Below are 26,665 nucleotides of genomic sequence, written 5' to 3' on the forward strand. Positions count from 1 at the left end.
AAGCCCTGCAACCCATTGAGAATTTGTCTAATATTTTGCTCAGTCAAGTAGGTTTTTTTCCTTATTGCACACTTACTGCAGCTAGATTTTAGTGTATTATGTGATTATTAAATCTGTGAAAAACGTCATAATTGACATTCCTGTTGTGTTACCTGCTGTAGTGGAGCTGCATCATTGCGCCTCGCTTTCCGTGAATCAGCGTATAAATATATATAAAAGTTAAACCTACTCTTCATTTCTCTGATTTCCACAGGCTACGTCCAGGCATCTAAACGGGATAAAAAGTTTGCCACCTGCGCACCAAACTTCTCCTTTGCTTCGCTGTGCGAGTGTCTCCGCCGTGCGTTCATCTACCGGCAGCCGTCCCCGGTGGAGACCGTCCTCTTCAACAGAAAGCAGGGCCGTCAGATAGGACAGGTTGCCAAGCAACAAGTGGCAAGCCTGGACTCAGACAAACCAATCCTAGGCTTCAGAGCATCTAATGAGAGACTGTATATCCTGACTTCCAATAACCTCTTTGTTCTAAAGGTCAATAATAATTAGATTTGGGATTAGATATTTATCTTATTAGCCCAGTCATTCCAAGCTAAAGATGGGTTATGTGTTTTAAACAGAAAAATGTGCGCAGTTCTGTTTCATTCGTCTGTGACAATTTGTCAATTTCCTCGTTTTTCACCTTTCACAAACCTTCAATGATAAGAAATGTTGCTCTTTTTGTAAATCCACTAACGAAATGAATTTCAATGATGAAATAATAAAGTATATAAGAAGAGATTTTCTCGTGTAGCACTTTTAATGATACTGGATGTTTAGAAATATACAGTACATTACATGCAGTACACATAGTTGCCCTATTAACGCTCACACTTGGAGAAGGGTTTTAAATCCACTCAATAAATAAAATGGTCCATATTTCTTTGATTAAATGACTAATAGCTTGCTGTGTTGCACAGTCGGTTGTAGTATCATGTCAGATGGTCAGTGGGGAGGAGGATACTGAGGATTTCCCACTTCTTGGCTGATTTTACAGTCCTTGCTATGAAAGTACAAAGGGAGCGAACACTCATTTCCATAAATCTACTGAAACATGTTTCAGATTTGAATTAGCCTCAATCTTGGACACATCAGTTGGACATGAAGCCTAAAATCTAGAAAAGCACAAGAAATCCTCCATCTTTCCACCAGTGTTTTTTCATGCGGGCTTGAATGGAAATGCTACACTCAAACTACGAGTTATTTAAAAATACTGCAGATGGCATCTGATGCAGTTTCTCTCTGAGCTATTAAACTACGTGTGCTACCTAGAAAGGTGGAATAAATGATGGAGGAAATTTCACATTTTAAACTTTTGTGCATTTTCTCCAGCATTAAAACTGAGAACAGCTGGCAATTGCATTAGCTGTGAATTTTACTGCTTTATGAGGAAACCAAAGTCCTGTTCGTAAACAAACCTTTCTGCTTTGCTGCTTCAGAGGGGAAACAGTTTTGTCCCATTTTTAAGAAACCCTGAAGAAGCCTGCTCATTCAGTCGCCCGACTAAAAATGAAAAGATTCAAAAGACCCTAATGGACGTTTTTTTTAATAAAAAGAAAAAAAGATGGTCCACTTCCCCTTTTTGTATTTTCTTTGATTGTAACACCAGAAACGTAGAGAGAGATGAGCAGAGAGGGTGAAGCTTTTTGTTGGATTGGATTAAAAAAGGCAGCAGGCATAAACACAACATCACCTCTGACTACTGCAAGAAACAGATTTCATATCAGTGTCCTTTCATGATCAGTTTCTGTGTTTGCCGTCTGGAAAAAACTTGCAGATATTCAGGGATTATTGGAGAACTGCTCTGACCAATATATTGAAATTGTTGTGTTGTGTGAACTGGAACAGTAACTGTAAAGTGTGTGTTGTTCATTTCCAAGAACTGCTGCTTTCTGAGGCCAGGTTTCTTGGTCAAGCCCCAAACTAAAGACTGTGGATAATCTCTCTTTTCATTTTTTTTTTCTCTTTGTTTTGGTAAGAAACAAAAAAAAAAAAAGAGTTTTACACTCTGTTTTTATTTAATTATCATTGTGCAATTGAATTAGACCGCACCGCTTGCTTTTTATTAACTGCACCAGCATCCCTAGATGACTTGAGGCCGGCCTTTCAGAGCCCCGGATGTCTCAGAGGACTTGGTCTTTGTTTACTGGGACACAAAGAGAAAAACATGTTGTCAAGCCATCTGACCACAGAGAATTGGATAATGAAAGATAGTCACTGCTCACTGCCTGCACTAACCAACCCTTCATATGGCTGCTTTCAGGTAAACACCACCTGACTCTTAAAGTCGTTTTGAGAATTTTATTAAACAGCTATGCCTTAAAAAAAAAAAAGCCATCAGTTGCTCTAAATGAATTTCTTTGAATGCAGGGTCAAAGAAATTTAACTCTAGTTACATAGTAGTTGTACGCAATAATATTTTGTGTAATTGGTAATATTATGATGCTCTGCCTGTTAAAGTAAGACAGAAATCCCCTCAGCAGTAATGGAGGAGGAAGCTTGCTCTCCATTCACTGGTTCTACTTGTAAGTTGGAGAAGCCAAATCTGTACATACAGCAAAATGATCAGGTTTCTGTGAGTAATATCCTGAATTTAATACAAGATGTAAATAAGGAAAGCTCAGACTGCTGTTTCATTCTTGTTACGATAACCACTCGTCTTTTGCTTTAACTCTTCACTGGTAAATCCTGATCAAACGCAGCACCGATATATAGAAGTGTTAGTGCGTCGCCTGCTCAGTGAGGGGAACTGAGTGGCCTTGAATAAACAATTGGTTTGTGATTAAAGCTCAGCTCCGTGTGATTGAAACCGCTCTTCTCTGCAGGTGTAATTGGCACATTTTGAAATGATTAAACAATTAAAGTAAACAAACCCACATATTTCTCCAGTAGGAGAGTCAAGTAGGCAAATTGTTATTTAGCTGATTGCACATTCTTTAGTAATGAATCAAGCTCCTCCCCGATGGGATCAGTAGATTGAGGCAAACTAATTAGATGTTATGGATGTTATACCTGCACAGACGCCCCTCCACAGGCCGCGACTGCAGTGACCCCCATGGAAAGTGTCGGTGTCTTGAGATAAGGCAGATTCCTCCGAAGGATTTTGTCAGTGCTTCAATGTTAGCTTTGCACGAGCTACACTTCACTCTCATTATTCAAAAAGCTACTGAATGTGAAACTCTTCAGCAGCTTTCTATTCTTTAAAAAAAAATCCTCTTCTCCTGTTTGTCTTTTCCTATCTGGTCTATCTTGCCCTCATGAAAGTGAAACACCTGCTCTTACAGCACTTTGCTTTAATGTCTTGCTGACTTTGTCTTTGCTTTGAACCTCACTTGTGGGTTGCTTTGTAAAAAAAAAAGCATCTGCCAAATAAGTAAATGTAAATATAACGGGGTAAATTGAAGTTCTTTAAGTCTTCAGTTATGGAATAGGTTGGCTTTTTGGAAAACGCACTCAAATGCAGTCAACATCTTCCTCAGAGTTCGCTGGCAAGATACCAGTGTCATGTTTCTAAATCCCATTAAGTAACTTCTTGTATGTTAACATGTTTAAAAATAACCCACTGTCCTTTCACTGGGGGTGAACTTCTTCTTGACCGTGGTCTCGGCCTTTGTGCTAAGCTTCAAAGCTTTTGATGTAGCACCGTACGTTTCGACAGAGGTAGTGATCCTCTCATCGTGGCAAAAAAAAATGAATTAGCATAGTTTCCCTGATGTCAAACCATTATTTAAAAAAAACACTACCATCAGGCAGAAGGCTGAAAAACACACTTTAAAAAAATAGAATAAAAAATACAAAAACACAAGAAACTTAATTTAGGTTGTAAAACATTTTATGTTCATTTATCAAAAATTAAATCTAAGAATGATTCTCGTAGACATATATGTGATGTTTTTTACTGCCATTTGCAGTATCAAAATAGAAAATAAAAATGGAATAATCGAATAAAATTATTGCCCTGTAAAGTCGGCGACATGACATGACAGACAGAAACATTTGTGTTGTGGATCTGGTCAAATGATGAATGGAAAGTCCAAGTTTGACTTTGGAGCAACTTTGCAAAAAAAAAAAAATCAACTAAATACTTACTGGGACACTAACTGCGATTTTACCTAAACAGTGAGAGTGAACCGAAGCAAAGAGCTGAAAGGTGCTAAAATTCAGTCGCTTTCTGTCTCTTTTGGATTTGGAGGCACTTTCTATGCTCGTCAGGAAGAGAAACCAGACATCTGTTAAATATGGAGTTGATTTTTTTTTTTTCCCTAATGATTGCGTGACAGGACACCAGCTTACGTTTCATGCGTGTGTTGTTTAAACTTGCATTCAGCATTTTCGTTTTTTAATTCGGTGTTGCAAATAAAACAGCTGTAGTTTTCGTTGAAGCTTTTTTTTGGGGGGGGTTGTGTATGACTGAAACAGCAAGTTTTGCACAGAGGAAATACTTAGAAGTAGCAGTAGAATGGGTTCATTGTTGGTTTAGATCTTTCTTGTGTCATTTGGACACAATAATAAAATGATGGAACATTATCCTTTAAACATAAGGCCTCATAAAATCGTGGCTGAGGACTTCAAAGTGCTTTCATTACCGTAGCTGTATGATATGAATGCTGTAGTTTTCGATCACAGGAGAAGAAGTGACTTCTCTTTGAACAGCCCCTCAACATGGCGCGTTATTCTTCCACGTGTAATTATTCATAAAAGCTGAGGCTGCCGCCTTGCTGCAGTAGAGCTGTAATTACCCCACCCCTTGTCTTTGTAGCTGTCTCTGTCCGGGGTGTCATAACGAACATTACAGTCCCATTATCACGGAACAACCTCCTTTTATTGTGCTGATTCACAATTATTTCAGAGTTAATGAGCCAGAAAGTTTGTCTTTGCCTCCCTGCATCTACTTGAATGATGTCCCTCCTCCTGCTCATCCTCCATCATTTTCTTTTTCTGATTGGCCCATGCCCCCTTGTACTCACTCACTTCATCAGTTCCTCGTTTGCGCCTTGTGTGTTTTGACACTTGATTTTCCTAAATTCAGACTATTAAATATTATAGTGTGCACGCACTGTTATTTAACTTGCACAAGGGCACTAATGATGTTCATCTAATTCAGGCCCTGCAGACACTCTGCTAATTATACCCTGTCACACAAGAACATAATATTAAGTGATAATCTACAGGGGTTTTTTTTTTTTGTCTTTTTGATTTTGTTGCTTGTTGTTAATGGATAATAGCTGTGGTGGTTGTGCTCTGCAGTTCTCAGAAAGAACCTGTCAATCAAGCAGTGTTGGTGGCAGAGTTACGTCTTTCATTCTGCATTTGTGTTGTTTCTTTCAGTAGTGCTCCTAAAGAGTAGTTTTAGTACCACTTATTAGTGTAGGTTTTTTGAGGCTTTTTCTGCTTTTGTGGGTTATTGTAAGAGTAGTTTGACATTTTGCTTTGTAGTTTTTTTTTTTTCTACAAATTAAACAGGATCTGAGCTTTGAGATTTTTAGTAGATTTCTTCAAAGCTACAATGTGCAGCTTCTGGAAATCACGCTAGCCGTAGAGTGACTTGAAATGACTTGAGTCACCCACCTCGGGTGTCAAATGCTGATGCTATGCCATGTCAGCATGTGATGTGCAGGGTTTGGACCTCTCTGATTGGTTGGAAGGGTGACCCTGGCTAAAAACCTTTAGAAGACTTTGACAGCACCCCTTCAACTAAAAAAATATTTTTTAAAAAGTTCCATACTGTAGCTCTAAGCAACAAATATCTGAGTGGTGTTAGTCTTCTTATCGAACTCTTGGCTTGAGAGTGGGCGACAGCTGATTTTTCTCCCTGTCACTTGTTTGTTGAAGAGGATTTGGAATGAGGAGAGAAAAGCTTTGGTTTCCATCCCTCGTGTTTAGAATATGTATCTGAATAAGTTTGGCATTTTTCCTTCCCCAAAGTGAAATAAAAATTTGACTGGATGCCTCATCAAATTCTTATTGGAGCCTCATAAGTGTTGGTATTTGTGCTGTATCTTGCGATATTTCTCTTTTCAAGTGTGAACTGCTGAAATGATCAGTCAGAGAAAGTACAGCAAACAGAACAAATGTGCCCTTACATCTTTTTTAAACTTAGCTTGCTTGTGCATCATATATATCGCCATATTTTCTTTTCTTCTTACACATGCAGAATGCAGATCAATGCTGCAGTCCAGTCATTGCAGGTGGCTTTACAAGTCTCTAAAAACACAGCCATTGATTTAAATCACAGACAATAAGTGAGCTCTGAGGGCTTTCAGGTGGAAATAAAAAACGGTTTTCCTGGATCTCACTTCTGGAACTTTCCAAAGCGCTGTGGACGTCTGCAGACACAAGTGCTTATTTTTGTTCTGTTGTTCCCTTTCTTTCAGGGTCAGCAAGCGCAAGTAACAAAACATTTTCTGCCTACTGCCACAGTGGAACCTTGATCAGCAACTACCAAAGCAATCGTTCATATTCTTGTTGAGAGCATCCAGTAAATTAGTGGTTAGCACAGTAACGGCACTTTTTCTGGAAGAAAACGGTCCTTTTCAGAAAGCCGCTGTTCAGTTCTTTTGGTTCCGGGAGTAGCTGAGGACCCGGATGGGTTTGACATAACGTTAATTGTTGCCAGAATATGAATTGTTCATGTTAATTATTGTTTAGGGGGGGGGAGTATTTTGACTGTGAAAACTGATTCAAGGTCCCCAGAGCAGAAGTTCCAGTGGTTTGTGGACCTCCTGACTTCTGATCTCGTGCCATAATTGGTCAGAATTTCAGTTTGACATAACCTTTGGTTTACAGCCATAAGAAATCCTCCAAATGTTTTAAATTAACCCAAGTACGCGCCATAAAATACAAGTCGGGTTGTTATGTAAAGATATATACGTATCTTACATTAGTCCTCACAGAGTTGCTTTCATGGCTGTAGACTCTTACACCATGCATCCACATTTTTAGAAATAGCTAGACACAACAGAAAAGATACACTACTATTTTAATCAAAGCACCTGAAAGCATGACCCCCCCTCCCCCCGTATGGATAGATGTTCAGAACAACATGGGCTATTTGAAAATATTTGCTGTAGTGATCACATATTATATCACAAAAAGCTTTAGGCCCTAAAATCGGAATAAAGGGTGAGACAGTTTGGATTTTTATCAACATTGGATTGATTTCCCATTGTGTGTGCAAGGCCCCTTGTGAGAAGCTAAACCAAGCTTTTAAGCAAAGCTGCCTATTGTTGTAATTCTTTCCGTCAAGTTAAAAATAAAATAGCAGTCGGTCATATCAGTGGTCTCATACTCGCAGTTGTGAACAGTTGTCTGTTCTTTCTTCCTCGATTTAAGACAGGTCTACATCAGGGAACTGGCTAAAGGTTAATGGTTTTCTTTGGCCTGTCTCTTTTCCTTCCAAAGTGTTTGTAGTTATTCTCACGTCATAGTCTCCTGCGTATCGACGGGGGAGGCGGATCGTATCAAAACATTATTTACACTCCGGAGAAATTGTATGGCACCGTTTGAAATTCAGCTCACACAATTTTTGTCCCGGTGACGGCTGTAATTTATACCTAATATAAGCAACTTGACAGACTGAGGCTGTTTATATTAGATGATGCATGATAGATATGAATTCAGATTTCAGGTTTATTGGCGATAGAAGCTATTTACATTCTCATGAGATGTGCACCATTAATGTCTTCATATATGCTCCTGAAGTATGAGCTCTGTAGTAATGGTGTCTCTAAGAATTTAAATAAGTGTGATGTCTAATGTGGAGTGATGGCACCTATGGTTTGACAAATTACACCAAACATAACCACATTTCCCTCCTTGCAAGGGAGCAAAACTCTACATAAACATCATTTGTTGTTTCAAAAAAAAACAAAAAAGAACTTTTGTTTTTTTCTGTGGATCATGACTACAAGCTACAACTTTCCCACTACACGTGCTCCTTTAAGCGGCTTTAACCTTGTGGTCAGTGCTGCTGCCTCACAGTTAAAGTCCCCAGTTTCAGGATGGAGTTTTTTCTGTGCTTTTTCCTCCCACAGTCCAAAGACCTACAGTTTGCCATAAACCTAAATGCCTACTGGTAGGTAGTAGGGGGCCTATTGAACCATAACTATGCACATGAAAACAACTGATCACTGATCCCACCTATTAGCACGGTAACAGTTATAGGGTTAGAGCTATATAGTTATAGGGGCTGTATTAGCCATGGACCACAAGGCCCCTGCTGGCTACACTTCCTTGGGCAAGACACTAAAACCACGAGTTTCGCCCAGTGGTTCAGGTGAGCACAATGCATGGGAGCCACCTTCATAGGTGTTTGTGTGTGTGTGTGTGTGTGTGTATGTGAAGCAAAGCTGCAGAGCATTTTAGATATAAGCACTATATAACCAGAACATGTAGTTATAAAAGAGCTGACCTTGCTATGTAAAGCAATATGTCAACAAGTCAAGATGAGTCCCCCTTCCTGTTGTCCTGTTTTTCGCTAGTCTTTAAGCCTCCCAGAGATAAAAGACTCATGTCTGATTTGCTGAAGGCCTAAGAAAAACATAATAAAATGTTGATTTCAGGAACTTTGTGCTCGTCCTTTTTAATCTTCTTTTCCTTTCCTTTGACTAAAAAAAATATTTTTTTTTAGTGGGTGGTTATTCGGATTAGGGTTAAAGCATGAAGAACAGCAGTGGAAATAAAATCAAGACATGAGCATCCAAGATGTCAAACGGAACATTGATTCCCCCAAAAGTGCTTTTCTTTTGTCAAAAAAAAGGACTCAAACTCCAGAAGGAACTTTATTTGCAAACATAAAGATAAAATGTACAAATGAACAATTTCTAGATAATCATCAATATACTCACGTTTATCGAAAAAGCAGCAGTGTGCAGATAATACATCACAAAATAAAGTCTATCGTGTTTTTATGGCAATGATAAAAATAATATTGGTCTATATATTATTTTCCACCAGTCACTATAAATAACATCACTTTTACTGATACTAAATAAATGTACAGCACTGGTACGATCATTAAACAAAAACTGTGGTTGGTATTTGACATTTTCCACATTCAGTGGTGACTTAAAGCATGTTTGACAACAACAGTATCAGGGAGAGAGCTTCATCGTCCTCCGCCGTCCCTGCTGCTGCCGCTGCCCAATTATGTTCCCAGAGTGTGGTAAACTGCGCTCAGAAATTCATAAACAGTCACTGATCTGGCAGAAAATGCCGCACGACATCAGCATATCTAAGCATCGCACGTCCATTTAAGACATGTTCACCGGCTCACTGACTGCTTTCACAACTACAAAGCAAGAAGAGCAAAGCAGTGGTTTGTTAAATCCACAGTTCACAGGACACGAAACACAGACCAAAACACTGAATTCACTTTGCCTGAGCTTGAAATCACCGACACAGATGCTCATATGGATCTAGCTAAAATATATCAACACGTTACACTACATCTTTGTAACACATGTTTACAGTCACACTGAGGTTTAACACCACTGCTGCTGACCTCATAAATCAACAAACACATTAGAAACTCATGACAGAGAAGGAGGTATTACTGTCTAATAAGGCATATTTGATAAAGAGTTCATTGACTCTAATCTTTGTAGTTATTACCTCAAACGTGGATTTTAATCATCTACAGCAACTAAACAAGAACTAACGAAGCTCGTGGCTGCACGTGATGGTTGAAATGTTGCAGTACTGACTCACTGTCTTTCAGAGACTAATCCTTCAGGAAAGTGCTTTTGACAGCGAGTAATAAGTAAAGTAATAATAATTTTGGAAATAAGAAACAATAACAAACGCTTGAGAAGTGGCTATTTAGCTCCGACAGAGATGTATGCAGCTAAGATGACCTAAGATTTCTTACTTCTTTAAGTCAACTCAGAAAACCCACACCATTGTCACCTTTTGTGCTTTTTGTAATTAATTTCTGGCACTGGCACCGGAAAACACCAGCCAGTGGGGACATTATCTCATTTGTTATCAGGCCATAATTATAGTCCAGTAGGTGACCGACTACCTTCCAGTATGTACAGAAGGTCCTTGACAAAGACCACTTGATTGGATTTAGGCACAAAAGCATCTGGGATCGATTGAAGTAAAGGCCGCAATTTGGGTACAAAGTACAAACTTCTACTGTCAGTTTAAAGTGGGAAACAAACTGCTGCCTCCTACTATAAAGTCCATTTTGACACGCAGCCATCCAGCCCGTCACAGTTTAACTGTCTCCAACATATGCCACTAGTCACTCCTGCCTCTGTCATATTCACTACAGCCTCTACACGGCACCTCACATTAACAGGAGGTCGTTGTTTGCCTACTGAATCACAATTATGGGCTGATAACGACTGATAACACCTCATTGAATGGTGTGATGATACTGTTCCCATTCTCAATCTCGCCCACTCTGGATGTTTTCCTAGGATGAGTAGGTGCAATAAACATTACAAATTAATGGTAATGCAGAATTATCTGCATGATGAATGTGCCAGGATCCAAATGGAAATGTGCATGTCACATAACTGCAATGTCTCCAGTTTGAGTCCAGCTGTGGACCTTTTCATAGCCTGTGTCTTATATGTTCTTATTTTACTACCAAATAAAGGCAAAAGCAAAAAAACAGTTTATTAAATTATTAAAAAAAAAAAGAATCATTAGTCCCTTGATGGCCACTACTACATAGAAAAGCAATTGCTGTATTCAAATGCACCAAGTTCACTGGCAAAAAATTAGTGGAATATGAAAATATTCATTTGTGGAAGCAGAAATATTCATATAAAGTTATGCTAAATTAAACAGCGACCAAACAGATACTACAAAGGACTAAAAATGACCTCTTATGCATAAATATATTCATATTCACCTCATAAACCCCTTATGAAATATGCCTTAATAGAATCAGTATGAGACTATAGCAACTATAGCAGCAAACTTAATCTTTACGGCACTTTTGAATTTAAGTAACAAAGTGCTTCGTATGCTGTTGTTCTCCTGTCTGTTAGCGAACACTTGTCATTCTCAGTAGAAACACTCGACGCCATCAGGAGACCTTAACCGGACTCGACCCCAGCCTGCAGAACACTCAGCGCAGTCTGTCTTGGTTTTCACAATGTGCTCGAGGCCGTATACATGTGCTTCACAATCAAAACAGGATCTGTTTTGTCAGCGAAGGTTCAGGTGTGACTCACTCTTTAATGGAGCGGCTGGCCTGAAATCATCAGGGGGGCAAGATGGCACACAGTTAATAAAGCTGCACAGGGACAGGGTTTTTTTTTTTTGTGTGTTAAAATACTTTTTTTTTTCTCTCCTTAGCAAAAAATCCAGAACATTTGCCTGAAGCAGAGAAAAGCGACATCACTGTGTGCAGGTAATTCACTAATGGAAAGTGGTGAATCTCAACATAAGGACCGAAATACACACTTTTACCCCGGACTCGTGAGCGTGAGCTGTTTTCAGGGTTGTCACGTCTTTGGTATACGTTGGTATTACAGCGTCGCTGACCAGCGATGTTTTAAGCGTGAATGTGTGGAGGGGATGTACCAAAGCCCCATCGGGAGAAGTTCACATTATGTCAGAGTGTTTCAGCTTGCTGCCGCCTGAAGTCGCCGTGCGACACCGCCACGTGCAGCTTTAATGACCATAAATGAGTCGGTGCTGGCCTGGATTGTGGCAAACACCGTTTATTTGAGGTGGGAATGGAGTTTTTGTTTACAGTCATGCCTTGTTGACTCATGCTCAGAAGGTCCAAGATAAGACACCAGCCGTCTGAAAAGAGAGCGTTTACCTGTCCGTGTCTGTGGCCTTCCAACGACCAGGATCATTTTCGATGAAGAGTATGTTTTGTTTTGTCCCTCAAAGCCTGTCATTATGCCACAGGGGCTCTAATCTCTGTTTACATCTCTAGCTACAGCAAAGGTCAGCAGGCACTCAGCAAACAATATTCCCACTCAACAGACTCCATTTAAGCAACATCTTAAAGGTCTTTAATCCTTCATCGACCCCTTGAATCGCCTCTGACCCCAAATGTCAAGAGGCCTCAAATGATCCTCAATCATCACTGTAGTTCCCCCGTCCATACACGCAGGTGTCCTGAAACACCATTTTCTGATCAGACAGCAGTTCGTCTGTGACAGTGAGCTCCTCCAGCTCTGTTGCGAAGTGATCAGTGCTCTCCACCATGGACGTGTCCTTGACGGCGCTGTAGGTGAGGGCCACGCTGTAGGTGGCGGGTTTATCCGAGCCCTTCCGCCCACACCCGCAGATCTTGCGGAAGGCGGCGCGAAACTTCTGTGACATCGCGTTGTAAATGACTGGGTTGATGGCGCTGTTCAGATAGATGCAGATCCGGCAGAAAAGCAGGAACCAGTTGTCCAGGTAGGCCTGCTCCAGGAAGGAGTTGACCACCACCAGAGTGCGGTAGGGCATCCAGAGCGTGGCAAAGAGGATCACCACCACCGCCAGCATCTTGGTCACCTGTGGTGGGCAACACGGAGTAATATGAGAGGGGCCAAACTGATACTGCTGAGCCACGAACAAATAAAAAACAGGACGCGGAGCTCACATAATCTTCAGGAACAATAAATATTCTTTAACATGTTCAGCTCCTTTGTGTAATTTTAGCCTACAAAACTAATACAGAGCTGATTTCTTGGTTTTTGTTTGAGAGTGAGGAGGGTCTGACACACACACACACACACAAAAACACATTTTATCCTTTATATCAGGTAGTATCCATCCATACAGGTAACTTATGTTATAACAGGCCCATACATGGCATTTATACATTTTACATGCAAAATTCATTAATTTCTACATCGACTGTCAACGGTCAATTAAAGCCAGACTTTTGCTTATGTTAAATTAATGAGTGGATAATCCGTTAAGATAATTGGTGATGGAAAAAATAACCACTGGTTGGTTGTTATTTTTTCTTTTTATTCCTTCAATCACAGATTCTAACAGCTAAAAACACTGCACTGCTTGCACTGACACTCTTATTTGGGTCAAAGTACATAACTTTGACCAGACAACTGTACCAAAAGTACATGTACTCAATGCATCTGTAATACTGTTAGTTTGGTGCTGTAGCGACGTATTAAGGGAATAAGTACTTGTTACTGCTAATTCTGATCAGATTTCGAAGGAAATGGGGTTTGATGAATAAGGTGAAGGCAAACAAAGGAGACCTAAGAATTTGGTGGCGCCAAAGGAAAATTACTCACAGTACAGTACAGGCACCACATATTTGTACTTGACTAAATGTAGTTATACACATTTTAGCACATTTATCAGCTGCGCTGCAGACGATGGCAATAACGTGGCATCAGCAGCAGATTTTAATTCACTTCAAACCGCATTGAGTAAATAACGTGTGTCTGTGCAGTTCAAGGTCCAGGTTAATGGGATTTTCTCAGTAAACGATACCATCATCCACACACCACCCACCTGTCTGCGGGAGGTCGCGGTGGAGCTGGAGTGACGGGAGTTTTTGCAGCTGTTGCTCTTCGTGATGGTGTTGTTGTTGTGTCCGTTCTTCTTCTTGTCTTTGGGGTCAGAGGGCAGCGGGTTGAGGAACAGGATCCTGGCGATGAGTCCGTACAGAACCGCGGACACCAGCAACGGCAGCACGAAAAACACCCCGAAATCAAAAAAGTAAATGGGTAAATAAAACTTCCTGCGCACTCTGTATCCGCAGATGGTGATGGTGATGTTCTCGTACACCAGCTTCTGGATGTCTGACAGGTAGAACCACATTACGCAGTAAAGAGAAGTAAAAGCCCAAACGAACACAATGATCTTTTTTGCTCTGGACAAAGTGCACAAAAACTGGGCTTTAATCGGATGGCAGATGGCGATGTATCGCTCTATGGTGAAGGCTGTTATGGAGCAAGAGGAAGCGTTGATCCCCAGGTACTGAAAGTATGTGATGCACAGGCAACCATAGTGGCCAAACACCCAGGATCCAAAGATACTGTCCGTGACAGCAGGGAAACCCGCCGCTATTAGCACCATCAGGTCCGCCACAGCCAAACTCACCAGGTAGCAGTTGGTGGGAGTCCTCATGTGTGTGGTGGTCAGCACCACCAGGATGACCATGATGTTACCAACAATCCCGAAAGCGCAAATCATGAAGAGCAACAAACTACTTATCACTTTGTACTGGATGCTGTTGTCTATCCAAATCCCCAAAGTGTGGTTCGCTTCGATAGATGTTGTAAAGTTTTCCATGTTTTGTGCTTCAGCCCAGATATCCGCAGAAATAAAAAATACGATGCACCAAACGGATTTTTACGCGCGACAAAAGCTCAAGCAACTCTACGGCTGTGAGAAAGTGTAAATCGAGCCACCGCTGCCAGGATGCGTGCGGGACGTCAAACCGGCATAAAGTGACGCAGAGCCGCTCGGAGTCTGCTGTAATTCCGCGGTCGCGCTGTGCGTAAAAAAGCGGTGCGCGGCCGTGATCTCGTCAGAAACAAAGTGCGTCTGTCGGGACAGATGGCGGTTGGCTTGTGAGCGTCGCGTTTGGCACAAGCTCCCTTTACGCATGCGATGGATTAAACCAAACCTGACCTCTGCCAGTCAACAAGACCAGCTTGGCCAAACACCGAAATCTAGCAAATTATTTTGACTAGACTGTTTTAAGAGGACATTTGAAATTTGAAATTTAATTGGTGAGACGTTATTTAAAGGACAGAAGCCCTCTGCTGACGAGCTGAGACCAACAGGTTGCTTCTTTAATAAAGAAAAGGCTTTAAATAGAAATGAAACTCTTCTTTGCACAGTTGAGCCCATACTTCACGTTTCAAGACAGTGTTCTGACATTTTTAGTGAGGCAATTAAAGTTCAGCACATAATTCCTGCAGTTATTTGTGAACACTCACTGTCAACCTGTACGTTTCCTCAACTTACATCATGTCTCGTTAATTAAGAATCGGATACAGTAAATCCTAATGTTGACGGTGGATAAAAAGACCAGTAATTTATTGTAAAGCCAACAGAAAAAGACTGATCTGCAGTGACCTGCATTCGCTGCCGTGCTGTCCAACAACATGGGAATCTGCAGTTGCCTGTTCTCAGCACAACACTGTGGAGGTGGGAAACGCTCCTCCACACCAACTGTGCTCATTCTTCAGGAGCTGAACGCAGAGAATGGTGACGATCACGCCAACACTCCTCTTTAATCATGTGCCTGTTTTGCTGCGAGCTCTGAAGTTGCCAGCCGTCCATTGCGAACAGGTGGACTGGGATGACAGGGAATTACATAATAATGACACCCCCCTACACACACACACACATTTTTATCCTATGATTCCCACCATCTCAGAGTCTGTTTCCTTTTCTTTTTAGTCCTGTGTGAAGTCATTATTGCTGTTGTTTATTGCATCATCGGGTCCATTTAAGGGGTTTTATGTGTAAAAAGTTTACTTCCCCTGCTTTGTAGTGTAATTATTAAAGCAGTAAAATGGCACAAAATTAAGACTTCTTTATCTATAAGAAATAATTCGGTTAAAACGATTTCTCCAACATTATTCACATCCCAGCAGCACTGACAGAGGAAAAGTTAAATCATTTGAAGATGAGTGAAAGAGTTTTACTGCCACCTTAAGGAGAAACCTGACCAGCACCTGAGACAGGACATTTAACGATGCTGTTAACATAATGTTTGTATTTTGATGATTTCATAGAGGTTGTCACACCATTACACCAATCATGGAAAGTAGCAGGATTTCACACATGCCAGCTTCTAAAAACCATTATAAAAAACGTGTGTTTGTAAATGAAGACTGTTTATCCAAACCGAAGTGACTGAGATTAGATCTGATTAAAACAATTGGGATAATTGTGAATCTGAAATAAAATACTTCATATTTAAAGGGCAACTTCAACAATTGTAAAATTGCTTTCATTGGGTTTGGTTCAGTGTGTAAATGTACATTAAGGCTTTAAAACTTCCCTCTGACTTCATATATTTAAAAATGTAGCTGAAAAACTACTGCAGATGACATCACAGGGAGGAGTCTTTCATCATTAGGAGTTCAGATGATGTCATCTGGAGCAGGTCTGGAAAAGCAGGTCGACCACGGTTACAAACGCCATAATCTCATGACATAATATGAACTGAAGGTTCCTCCAAGTGGTGTCATCAGGAGGCTACATTTAACCTCCAGATTAATGTAACAGCAAACTGATACCTTCCTCTCTACTATAAGCTTGTTAAACATGGACGCCAGTAAATGAGCTACTAAAATGTGTGATTCTAAAGGGACCAGGATATGATGTTTAAAGGTCTAAACAAATCCTACATTTCCCATAATGCAACGTCTCTTGCTCAAGTACAGGACGCACGTTTGTAATGCAATAACAAAAAAAGTCTTCGAGTTGTAGATATTTTTACATGTTGTAATGTTTTTATTCACAATAACTAAATCTTTTTTTTTTTAAGCTATCAAAAAGTTAAGTGACTGTTCGATTTCAGTTTATAAAAACATGTCACTTTGTCACTATTAGCCGATGAGTGAAGGCTGATGGGGAAATTGTTATTTCAGCCATTTATCCATTTTAAGTTGATAGTGCAACACAAAGTAAATAAAAAGTCTGAATACTTTCCAAAGCGATAACATTTAGAATTGGATACACAGCGTGTGTAAGCCTACATGCAAATCTTTTACGTGTAATTTGATTTTTTTCTTGTAGTTTTTATGTTGTCTAATTTTTGCCATATTGCACACATGTGGCTGATACAACAGAAGCATAAGAAAACACGCCCAATAAATCAATTGGAAAATAACACACATTCTGCACTTCATATTTTTATGCAAGATTTCAAGTTCAGTTGTCCTTTTCATTACTTTTTATTGCAGTGCTCCTTCTAGCAAGTTGCAAAAAGCTTACTCTCTTTACGGCACATTGCAATTATTTCTTTTTTAAAAGCTCGAATAAGAAACAAAAGAGATTAAATTTAAAACAAAAACAGAAATTTGTGGGCAGAGCCAAGGATGTGGAGAGGGAGCTTGTTGGCAAACCTTATGCTAGTTTTATATGATAGATCTGTTTTTGTCAGTCCTGGGGGTAAATCTCAGTTCATTTTCATTTTTTTCATACAGTTCCAAATTATTACGTTTCACAGTTCCAAATTGTTTACGTCTTGGTAGACAGTTATGTAATAATGGTGTGTTTTGATGTAAAAACATACCTGTATCACAAATCCATCTCTGACATTTTAACGATTTAATGATTTAAGGAGTGGATGGGCTTAATAGACATACATGCATCAGGACGTGGTGCTTCATTGTACAAAGATGGCGGATGGAGTGATGTTTCACCATAATGAGCTGTCTATATGTATCTATGGAGACAACCCTGAAATTTCACTGGGGGTTAGTCATCAGGTTTGGCAAAGCTCATCCAAAACATCACAGGACATTCACTAAATTTGGTTTCATTGTGTGCTGAGCAGATTTCCATCGTTTAAAGCTACTGATTTTCATGTGTAAATCCAGTGGATGACAGAAAGGTTAAGAGTCATCGTCTCAATCTGCTGAACATGAAAGCACAGGAGCAAACAAGAACTGATGCTACTGTATATAATGGTGTTTCTGATGGTTTTCTATTTAGGCAGAGGAGTAAAGCAAAGGAGGCAAATGTGCAGAAAAGCAGCAGCTTAAGCTCTGCCTGGTTTCAACCTGACGACAGCAGGAGGAACATGTGCAGCTGTGAGAGCTGGATGACTTGGTGATGCCTCGGCCACAGACCATTACCTTTGACACTAACAGAAAGTGTCAGCGCCATGTTTCTGCTGGGCCTCATGAACATTCAACAGACATACCACCTGCTGTAGGTCTGACCAAAATGCCACAAAACATGGCAGTGGGTGAAAGATTCTAATCTTCTGTGCAGGTGCCTTATGAATATGGATAACACGAGCATATCAGCGTGTCTCTATCTGTTCCCAAAGACCTACAAACCATAAAATGTGGCTATTCACTTGAGCTATGCTGCAGTTACACAATGTGCACAGCAACTGAACCCATGAACTCACACCTACACTCAGTGTACATTAAATCAAACTAAGTATTTGTGGAGAAAAAACATTATTAAACAGACACGTTCTGTATGAATAGTAACTCACATGAGGCACAACTAAAATGTAAAATGACCCCTGACCAATTTATAGACGCGGTGGCAGCTAATTTAAAGTCAATCTATCCAACTGAGACTCACTGGGCTGTCAACCTTAAACACACACACACACACACACACACTACAAACCTATGACTCAAGGTCAGTCATAAACATGCTGCCCATTGCTCCAGCCTTGACCGCCCTCAATTTATTACCAGTTACTCGTAAGTATGGTGTAATGCTCAGTCTATACCTCATAGCCTGGATGATTATTATAGGGAGGAAGCAGCTCACTGTTCAGGACCTGTGCCACTCCAGAGTCAGGAAACAGGTGGAAAATCAGTGCAGACCCCTCAAACCCTGGATACTGCCTGTTCCAGTTCCAGTCTGGTCAGCACTACTGAACGTCATACAACCAAACACAAGATCCCTTCCCATCACTCTGATGAACAGTTAATCTGTCAACTGATGTCAACATTATGAGCGCAATGTTGAACTTTATCATATTATATTAATATCACACTTGAATGTGTTAGTGTGTATAATCCTTTTTGATGTCACTGTGTTTAAGTATGTTAAAAGCCACTAGAAACTGACATCCAATTTCCTGTTTGCTTGGCTAATAAATGTACTGTGAATGAAGCTGACACACATTGCTACATGTGCAACACAAACAAAGCCTTTTATACAAGCTTGGTTTACCACCTGGAGCCCTGGGCTGTGAAAGTGAGGATACTTGCACGTAGTTTTTGGTTTTGGGGAATGTGATAAAACTTTGAAAGATTTTGTTTTTCATTCATGGTCTTGTTATGTTACAGTATAATGTGGCAAAACCACAAGAAACATTCCAATTTTCCTCGTTGTGGTGAAAAACCGACACGTTATTTCCTTGTTATTATTTACAACGTCACATATAGGAGGGAAAAACTAGCACGACCACAGTTAAAGTTGAGAGGGGCACCCTTTGACTGATCTGGGAAAGAGCCGGGGCTTGAGCCCCCAGAGTCACCCACTCTGCACATACCTGATGTAGAGATATAATAGATGGGTGTGAAGGTGCGTATTTCAGCACACTTTATTGTTTATTCATAAATTATTATTCAGAAATTTGAAAGATGGAAATGACACATTCAAATGTAGATTTTCAAAAAAGAAACGCATAAAAAACTCGAACGTGACAAAACTCGTACATTCGTTAAGGTTGATTGTTTTTATGGTCAAAGTGAACGTTGAACCACAGCTTTAAAGCTAAGACGGACAAGAAAAGAACGAACAACCAAAACAAACAAACTATAAGCGGATGATGAGCTTTGTGCAAAATGAAATGGACTTTGTTGCTCATAACAATGAATGGACTATCTCATCAATATAAATCTGGTGTTTACAACGACACATAAAGTCTTCATCTGTACTAGCATCAATAATGTAATTTTTTTTTAACCTGTACGTGCACCAGCCTTCATCGTGAATGCTTCAGAGGCTGTGGTAATAATTTTCCTGTGATTCTTGTTTTGGGACGATCTAGCGTATTCTCCACATTTTGTTACAAAGAAACGTTGATCAAACTGTCGTTACAGAAGCTTTAGTTCTTACCTTTTCCCTTTGAAGCCGTGTTACCTTTAAACTGTCAGCATTATTTTTGATAACTATACTGTAGATACTAAATTAAGGTGCAGCAGTGGCTCAACTGGTACAGCGGCTACCTACCAACGATAGGGTTGGAGGTTCGCGCCCGGTTCTTCCTGACCAGGACCAAAAAACAGGCAGAACATGCACATCAACACATTTGTGCAGGAGCTGTGCAAACAGGACAAGAGGGAATCTCAGTAGATAATACATAATCTAATAGACTTACCAGACAAGTGACATAATCTACTTACATAAACCCTCTTTTATTAATAATATAGACATTCAATAAATGTTGTGAAATTTAAAGTAAGCATTATTTTTGCCAACTTTAGATGACGTCACCCCAACAAATTTGTATTTGTCAAATTACATGTCCATGTGTTAGGCAGTTGTAAGTGTTTATTTTATTTTTCAAACTTATTTCAAAGAAATAAATGAAACCTAGTGAAGAAACATAGCCCTTCATTTTACTGACTTCTTGGCGCTTATTGTCCAAACAAAAGAACAGGTTGAACAAAATTGATTTCTGACATACTGATGTTCAGAATTCAAAGTAAAACAGCTTATTCACACGTTGTAGCTTATGGGTTTTATTAAACGATTTATATCCTTAAAACAACACAGTTTGAATTTTTTGAAGGTGTTGTAAACTGCAATGAGAACCTGTCTTGGTTTAAAATAGGATTTATCTAAATTATACAAAACTGCCAGCAAATGAAAACTGTAGAAATATGATGCAGCAACTGTTCAGACAATCTGGTGCAGGAAGCACACGAACACACACACACACACACACACACACACACACAGTCTGGCCCCGATTCTCTTGTGCGAGCTGAAACAAAACTGCCCTCCCCATATTGTGAACAAGCATCTGCAGCTGAAAGTTTAGTTTTTATTGTTCCCAAAACACTGAACTTCAAATGGGAACATCCCATCAAACATAATTGATGGGAAAAGTCAAAAAGTGTTTGTGGATGTGCAGGAAGATGCTGCCCTAGATGGATTATCGGTGAAGTGGAGATGAGAGGAAGTGGCCCTGCAGTAAGTCTCCTCTTGCTCACTGTGTTTACCTGTTTGAATTTGATCCAAAACATCCTTTAAGAGTGAAATCAGAGAGCAGCGAACAGCCCGCCGCCGGTTTGTGACCACAGGACACGAGCCATCCAGCAGACATACACAGTGTGTGTGTATCCACCATCACTGCACCTAAAACTCCAAAGTCAACCTCCCTGCCCACGCTGCTGCAAGGCATCTGACTCAGCTGTGTCTTGCTGAACGCCGGTTTCCCTGTGTCCTAGTCTAACCTTGAACCAGCATCTTTGCCTCTCCTGCTGCTCCTGGCTTTGCATCAGCTATTCTTAGCTTTGCTTGTGCTCAGGCTTCACAGCAAATCCATCAGCGTAAAATGCCACACTTCACCGGATGGCGTAAATAAAATGGGCCTGCTGGTTCAGAGCATCTCTAGAGGAAAAGACAAATCACTTTAGATCATACACAAGAGAGCTGTGGTGTTAAATATTCCACAGGGAAAAGTCTGGTGGTTTTCTCCTGGACACTGATGGAGCAGAATCTTTGCAGGGTGAAAACCATCTCTCAGTGGTGAGTTTTGTTCTCACTGCAGCGCCGCACTTAAGGTTGTAGTTAGGCAGATGAATTTTCCCTTTGGGTGGTGGCAGCAGGCGGAGAATACACATCAGCACCACAACACAACACAGTGGATCACAGCTGAACAATGCTGTGGTGCTTTGCTCAGAGGGAATGACCGTTTCTGCAGGTGGAGCAACTGCTGTCTTCACTTCCCTTCCCGTTCGTTTGCATGATTTTTAATTGTACAAGTTCAGTAAAAGCATTTAACAAAATTACATTTAAATGGTAAAGCAGCAAATAACATATGTACAAGACGGGGTCACCAAAGCGAAACATGTTCCGCACGTTGATCTGGCATAAGTGTTTTACCCCTGATGCCCTTCCTGCCACAAGCCTCCCACTTTATCTGGGCTCGGGACCCTCACGAAGGTTTTTAAGTACATTTCAATAACATTTATTATTTATTGAAATCTACTTAATTATATTAGGTGTCATTTTTTACAGTGCATTTTGTGCCCAGTTTCCCACTGGTAGAGAGCTCATCTTTAAGAAGGCTTCCTGTTTTTGCAGTTATTGAAACAGTTTACACTGTGCAAGGATTATAGTTGAAAACCCAAATAAAGAGTCTGAGAGGTAGGTTCTTTAAACATTTATTACAACAAATGAGATAAAAGATGTGGCAGGCAACTGGGGATTGGGCTAGAGTTTTCCCTGCCCCTGTGAATTTCTCTGCACGTCCCCGCATGTCATTCGCCCAGATCCCAACATCCCGCCGTGCTTAAACCCTTGAGCTGAAGAAGAGAGGTCTCCATAAAAAATGTTAACACAAGGGAAGAGCAACAGAGGGTGAGTCACTCGTCCAGGACAGTAGCTGATGCGTTTACAGAGCAGAGCAGCGTAGTAGATTTACAGTAAGGACACTCAGAGTGAAACACACACACTGCAGCACTAATTAAAAAAAAAACTTCATTAGAATTTCAAGTATTTTTATAAGTACTGTACAGTACAGTGAACACATTAAACTAATGAACCCGTTCCTCAGCAGCAGTTTGGTATGTGGACACGGTTACATGGCACATTGACAATCAACATGCCAGTGTGTGTGTATGTGTGTTAATTAGTCAGGTAAACTGTTCAGTCAACCTTTTGCATATTTTTAGTAATAAGTACAGTGTAAAGACATTTTTAGTGTCTGTATCAACGTTTAAACGTCTTTCTGCAAAGATATATCTATTATTTTCTATCCCGACCACGTCAAATTACATCACACAAATTACAGTTGCCCACAGGTGTTGACACATACAATAGTAAACACTGCATAACGGTGTCTAATAAGCCTTTATGAATTTTCATATACTGTCTGCGAGTGCTAAATACGGAGAGTTACCAGCAATGACATTAGTATATGCAAAGTGTGGTTACATTCAACAAATAATAAATCTGAGCTCATGAGCTTCCGGATGTAAAGTTTTTTAATGAATCACTGAAAAAAAAAAATCATATATTATTTAAGATCACCAATCGCTTTCACCTTTCAATCTCCAGGAACAAAAATAGTGAAAGAAATATTTGACAATACCTCACGGTTCAGCATTGAGACTCTGCTAAAGATCTGCCCTAAACAGACTAACACAGACTTGACACAACTGTGCTGCACATGCTGCACCAAATCCAATGCTGCAGGAAAAATGACTGTGGGCGGCGCCCGGAGTTGTGTATCCAACCTTGGTTATTGTATGACTATATCTACATAATTGCCCGGGGAAGCAGGCAAGCATGGAGCTATTGATCTTACTCTTTTCATCACCGGGCTGAAAGAACTCTTCTAAAGCACTCAGAAGTGGAGTATATGGAAAGCATGGCAGGAGAAAGAGAAATGTAAATTCTGGAGGCTCTGTGAACCCACTGTGGGAAGTCATGCTGTCTCACACGAGAGGACAGCTGTTGTGCAGTACTGTAGGTAGCATGGTGATGAGTCAGACTAAAAGTACAGTATGTTGACATCTGAAGCTGAAGATCCTTATTTTAAATAATACGTGTTTCAAACATTTGTGCATGCTGTTGCATTAATACTTTCCCTTACTGGGCTTGTCCCAAAACAGGAAATACGTATAAGTCCATGTGTCCACACTATACAGTTAAAAATGAAATGACAATGACAATGAAATTCCATCCTTGTTTTTTGGTTTGTTTCTTTTTGGCTTGTGCTAGGATTGTTGATGTGGCATTGTTGATGGTACATGTACAATCCCTTCCAAATGAACACAGATTTTATTATAAATCATGTGTGTAATGTAGAGAACTGTGTGGTCTGTTGAACAAAAGTCCAATTTGACTCCTAGTTAAGGGCTTAGCTGTCTCAGCAGCCTCAACATTTATACCGTCCGGGGCTTATAATTTGAAAAACAATAATCAGAACTTAACCCTTATTTTTATGACTTTGTCTACATGTTTTGCCATAATTACCATAATCAGTATGATTACTTGGTAACACTTTAGATTACAGCCCATGACTTACCATACTTCTTAGTAACTACACTGTACCTACACGGGGCCTACGGATACTTACTTGTTGTAACTTGATAACAGTAAGCAAACTTTAGGGAATAGCAGGTTAACAAGATGAGAATAAGAAAAATACTGACAGTGTATATAAGTATTCTTTAGTAAAGGGGTACTTAATGACTGAATAATGAATGAAACTAAAGAAAAGAAGATGCTTTACTTTTAATTACAACCCTCAACAAATCTAAACCCTTTTGTTATACAGTAGGTAAAGTGGAGCCTCTTACCCTCTTCTTATCTGTAGTTACACCCTAGTTACACTGTAAGTATTCGCACACAATTGTAGTATCCCTTAACTACAAAATACTAACACTGTAGGTATTTTTCTTATTCTCATCTCATTACCACATTATTCCCCAGGTTTTACTTTTACTTTATCACCTAACAGCAAAAATGTATCCATAGGTACTTTGGAGGTACACTGTCATTACTAATTACTACACTGTACTTACCCTGTGACTTGCAGACTGTAATCTAAAGCGTTACTGTTTACTTTTGTACTTAAGTAAATGTAGAAAATCTGCTTAGTACCTTTAGCTAAAACAAAGTAAGTAAAACATTTAAGTTGTAGTGGGCAGTTTTTTTAGGCCAATACTTGCAGTTTTACTTGCGTATTGAGTTTGTGTACTTCTACCACCTCTGCAAACTGTGTATCACATTTTGCTGTGGGGCTGCGTAGCAGCGTCCTGCTCAGAGTGTCCCTGCTGACCCTTGTCCTCCATGACATTAAGACCACTGGTATTAATGTTATGGCTGATTGGTGTTTACAATTAAATGTTGTTTTGTAGAACTGTGAAAATAATAACTCAGTTTCTCCTGTTTATTGACGCTTTCTTCTGTAACAAAATGGGCTCAAAACAGGATCGAAACAGTTGAAACAGGCTTAAAACAATCTGCATTTTATTTATCCAATTTTAGGTTAACATTACTTCCTTCCAAGTTCACCCTCACGCACTGTGCCAATATTGTAATTTGTAGTTCTAATATTTCACGCTCGAAATCAATGGGATCAATTTTTCCTGGTAGGTCCGTCTCCTTGATGAACAGTACTGCCCTCCTGTCAAACCTTCAATTACGTGATGTGATGGTGAAAGTGATGTTTCCTTTAAAGCAGTTTGAAGATATGAGCTCCTGGCTGTATGGGATTTGACATGGTTTTGACTGAATATCAAAGTAGACTTTTCTTCTTGCTGAAAATGGGCCAGTCAGGAAAATTATGCAAAAGGCTCAGTTCAGTGAAGGAGAATCCCTCCCTCTTATGCATCTCTTAGTCACACAAATATTGTTTGCATTCTCCATATTATAATATGTATAATTGTGTTAAATGAAGCCAGAGAAGGAAGGATGCTCCAGTTATTAAAGACTCACTTGTTAGACCACAATTTAGTTTCCTGCTGAAGTGTTGTTAAGTGTAGCCACCAGCAGGGACGACAACGAATCTGCCATTTTTCTGGTGTGTGTGTGTGTGTGTGTTTGTGTGTGCGTGGAGGCCTGGAGTTTTCAGGAAAATAAGACTGAAGCGATTGCTATATATTAAAAAAAATAAATAGTTTGAAAGCTTGGGGAAATTGCAATCTTGCTCAGAGTTTATTGAAAAAAACTTGTTTCACATCTGTCCGTTAAATATGTAGCTGCCGCCAGTGGAAGGTTAGCTTAACTTAGCTTAGCTTAGCTTAGCCAACTCAAACGACTGGAAGCAGAGGAAACAGCTGTCCAAGCTCTATCCACGGGTAACAAAATCAGTTTAAAGCAAAGGGTTTTGATATAACGCGTTAATTCATGTACTTTAGATGTGCTGACAGGCGAAGTGTCTTATAAGTTGATCCACACTAGCTGTTCGCCCCTGTTTTCAGTCATTGTGCTAAGCTAAGCCTTTGTGATAAAATATACCATTGACTTTCTAACATCTGGGTCTTGCTGATAACTCATGTGATAGTAGAGCTTGCGCTTCAGCTGCTGTGACCTCTGACCTCGGGGTTAAACAAAATCTCCGTGGCCGATGTGTGTCCCCTCTGTTTTATTAACATTTACCTTTCTTCAGTCAATGTGGATGGAAGTGTCGGCAGGTCCGTCCATGGCTTTTAACAGTCTCACTAGTTGTTCGTGACGCTGCCATAAACTTTACTGCAGTTATTGACGGGACCCACAGGATGAATTGTATGACGCCTTTACTGATCCACTGGTTTTCCTAAAGCACAAGCAGAAGGTCAAAGGTTCATACAGAGATTCACGCTTAGACAAATATGTCTGCAAATACAACATTTCAGCCAGGGGTTCAGGTTTACCTGTTAATTTGAGCTGTATTTTGTACTGTAATACTGAAGCTGATTCACATAAGCTGAGCATTTACCTGCAGGACTCACGTTTGGATTTTTGGAAAGTGACTCCTTTTTTTTTTAAGCCAGGTAATTGATCAATTGTGCTTCTGATGTCAAACTGTATGGAAATGTGGGATTATCCTACATACTGTGTGTTTGCATTCAACTGTTTTGCTGGTTTAATAGAAAGTAGATGAGTCACAAGTGAGTCATTTGAAATATCAGTGCTCACTTGCCCTCAGGGCACAGTCTGCCGCCTCTCACTGGATTAGTGGGCATGTGCCGGGGAACCCTGAAGTTGTGCTCGGCAATAAGCGCTGTGAGGCAGCCTGTGGGAGGGGTCTGCCAAAGCTCTCCCTCTAATTGACCAGGGAGCAGAGGCAGCCGGGGATGCGAGCAGCCGCAGA

The 26,665-nt window shown here is 40.2% G+C and overlaps 2 protein-coding genes across 2 annotated transcripts in view; one reads left to right on the forward strand and one right to left on the reverse strand.

Annotated features, from left to right (window-relative positions):
* Positions 1 to 774, forward strand: part of nudcd1 (NudC domain containing 1) — a 30,819-nt gene extending 30,045 nt beyond the window's left edge. The window contains exon 10 of the mRNA XM_067489868.1: positions 254 to 774. Coding sequence (XP_067345969.1) covers positions 254 to 543 — 290 coding nt within the window. The 3' untranslated portion in view covers positions 544 to 774. The remainder of the gene's footprint in view (positions 1 to 253) is intronic.
* An 8,042-nt stretch (positions 775 to 8,816) lies between these two features.
* On the reverse strand, positions 8,817 to 15,788 carry trhrb (thyrotropin-releasing hormone receptor b). Its single transcript, XM_067490138.1, has 2 exons — positions 13,480 to 15,788; positions 8,817 to 12,507 (listed from the first exon to the last, which is right to left on the reverse strand). The coding sequence occupies exons 1-2, from the start codon at positions 14,260 to 14,262 to the stop codon at positions 12,082 to 12,084; spliced, it is 1,209 nt and encodes a 402-aa protein (XP_067346239.1). The 5' UTR covers positions 14,263 to 15,788; the 3' UTR covers positions 8,817 to 12,081.
* Positions 15,789 to 26,665: the final 10,877 nt, after the last annotated feature.

The sequence above is a fragment of the Channa argus genome, chromosome 1, assembly GCF_033026475.1.
Source record: "Channa argus isolate prfri chromosome 1, Channa argus male v1.0, whole genome shotgun sequence".
Classification (NCBI taxonomy): Eukaryota; Metazoa; Chordata; class Actinopteri; order Anabantiformes; family Channidae; genus Channa; species Channa argus.

What these genes read in the sequence shown, in the direction of transcription:
- trhrb (XM_067490138.1), bottom strand. Translation starts at nt 14,262, where the DNA reads ATGGAAAACTTTACAACATCTATCGAAGCGAACCACACTTTGGGGATT. An exon ending in CCGCGACCTCCCGCAGACAG is followed by an intron (nt 12,508 to 13,479) that starts GTGGGTGGTGTG and finishes TGCCCACCACAG; the next exon opens with GTGACCAAGATGCTGGCGGT.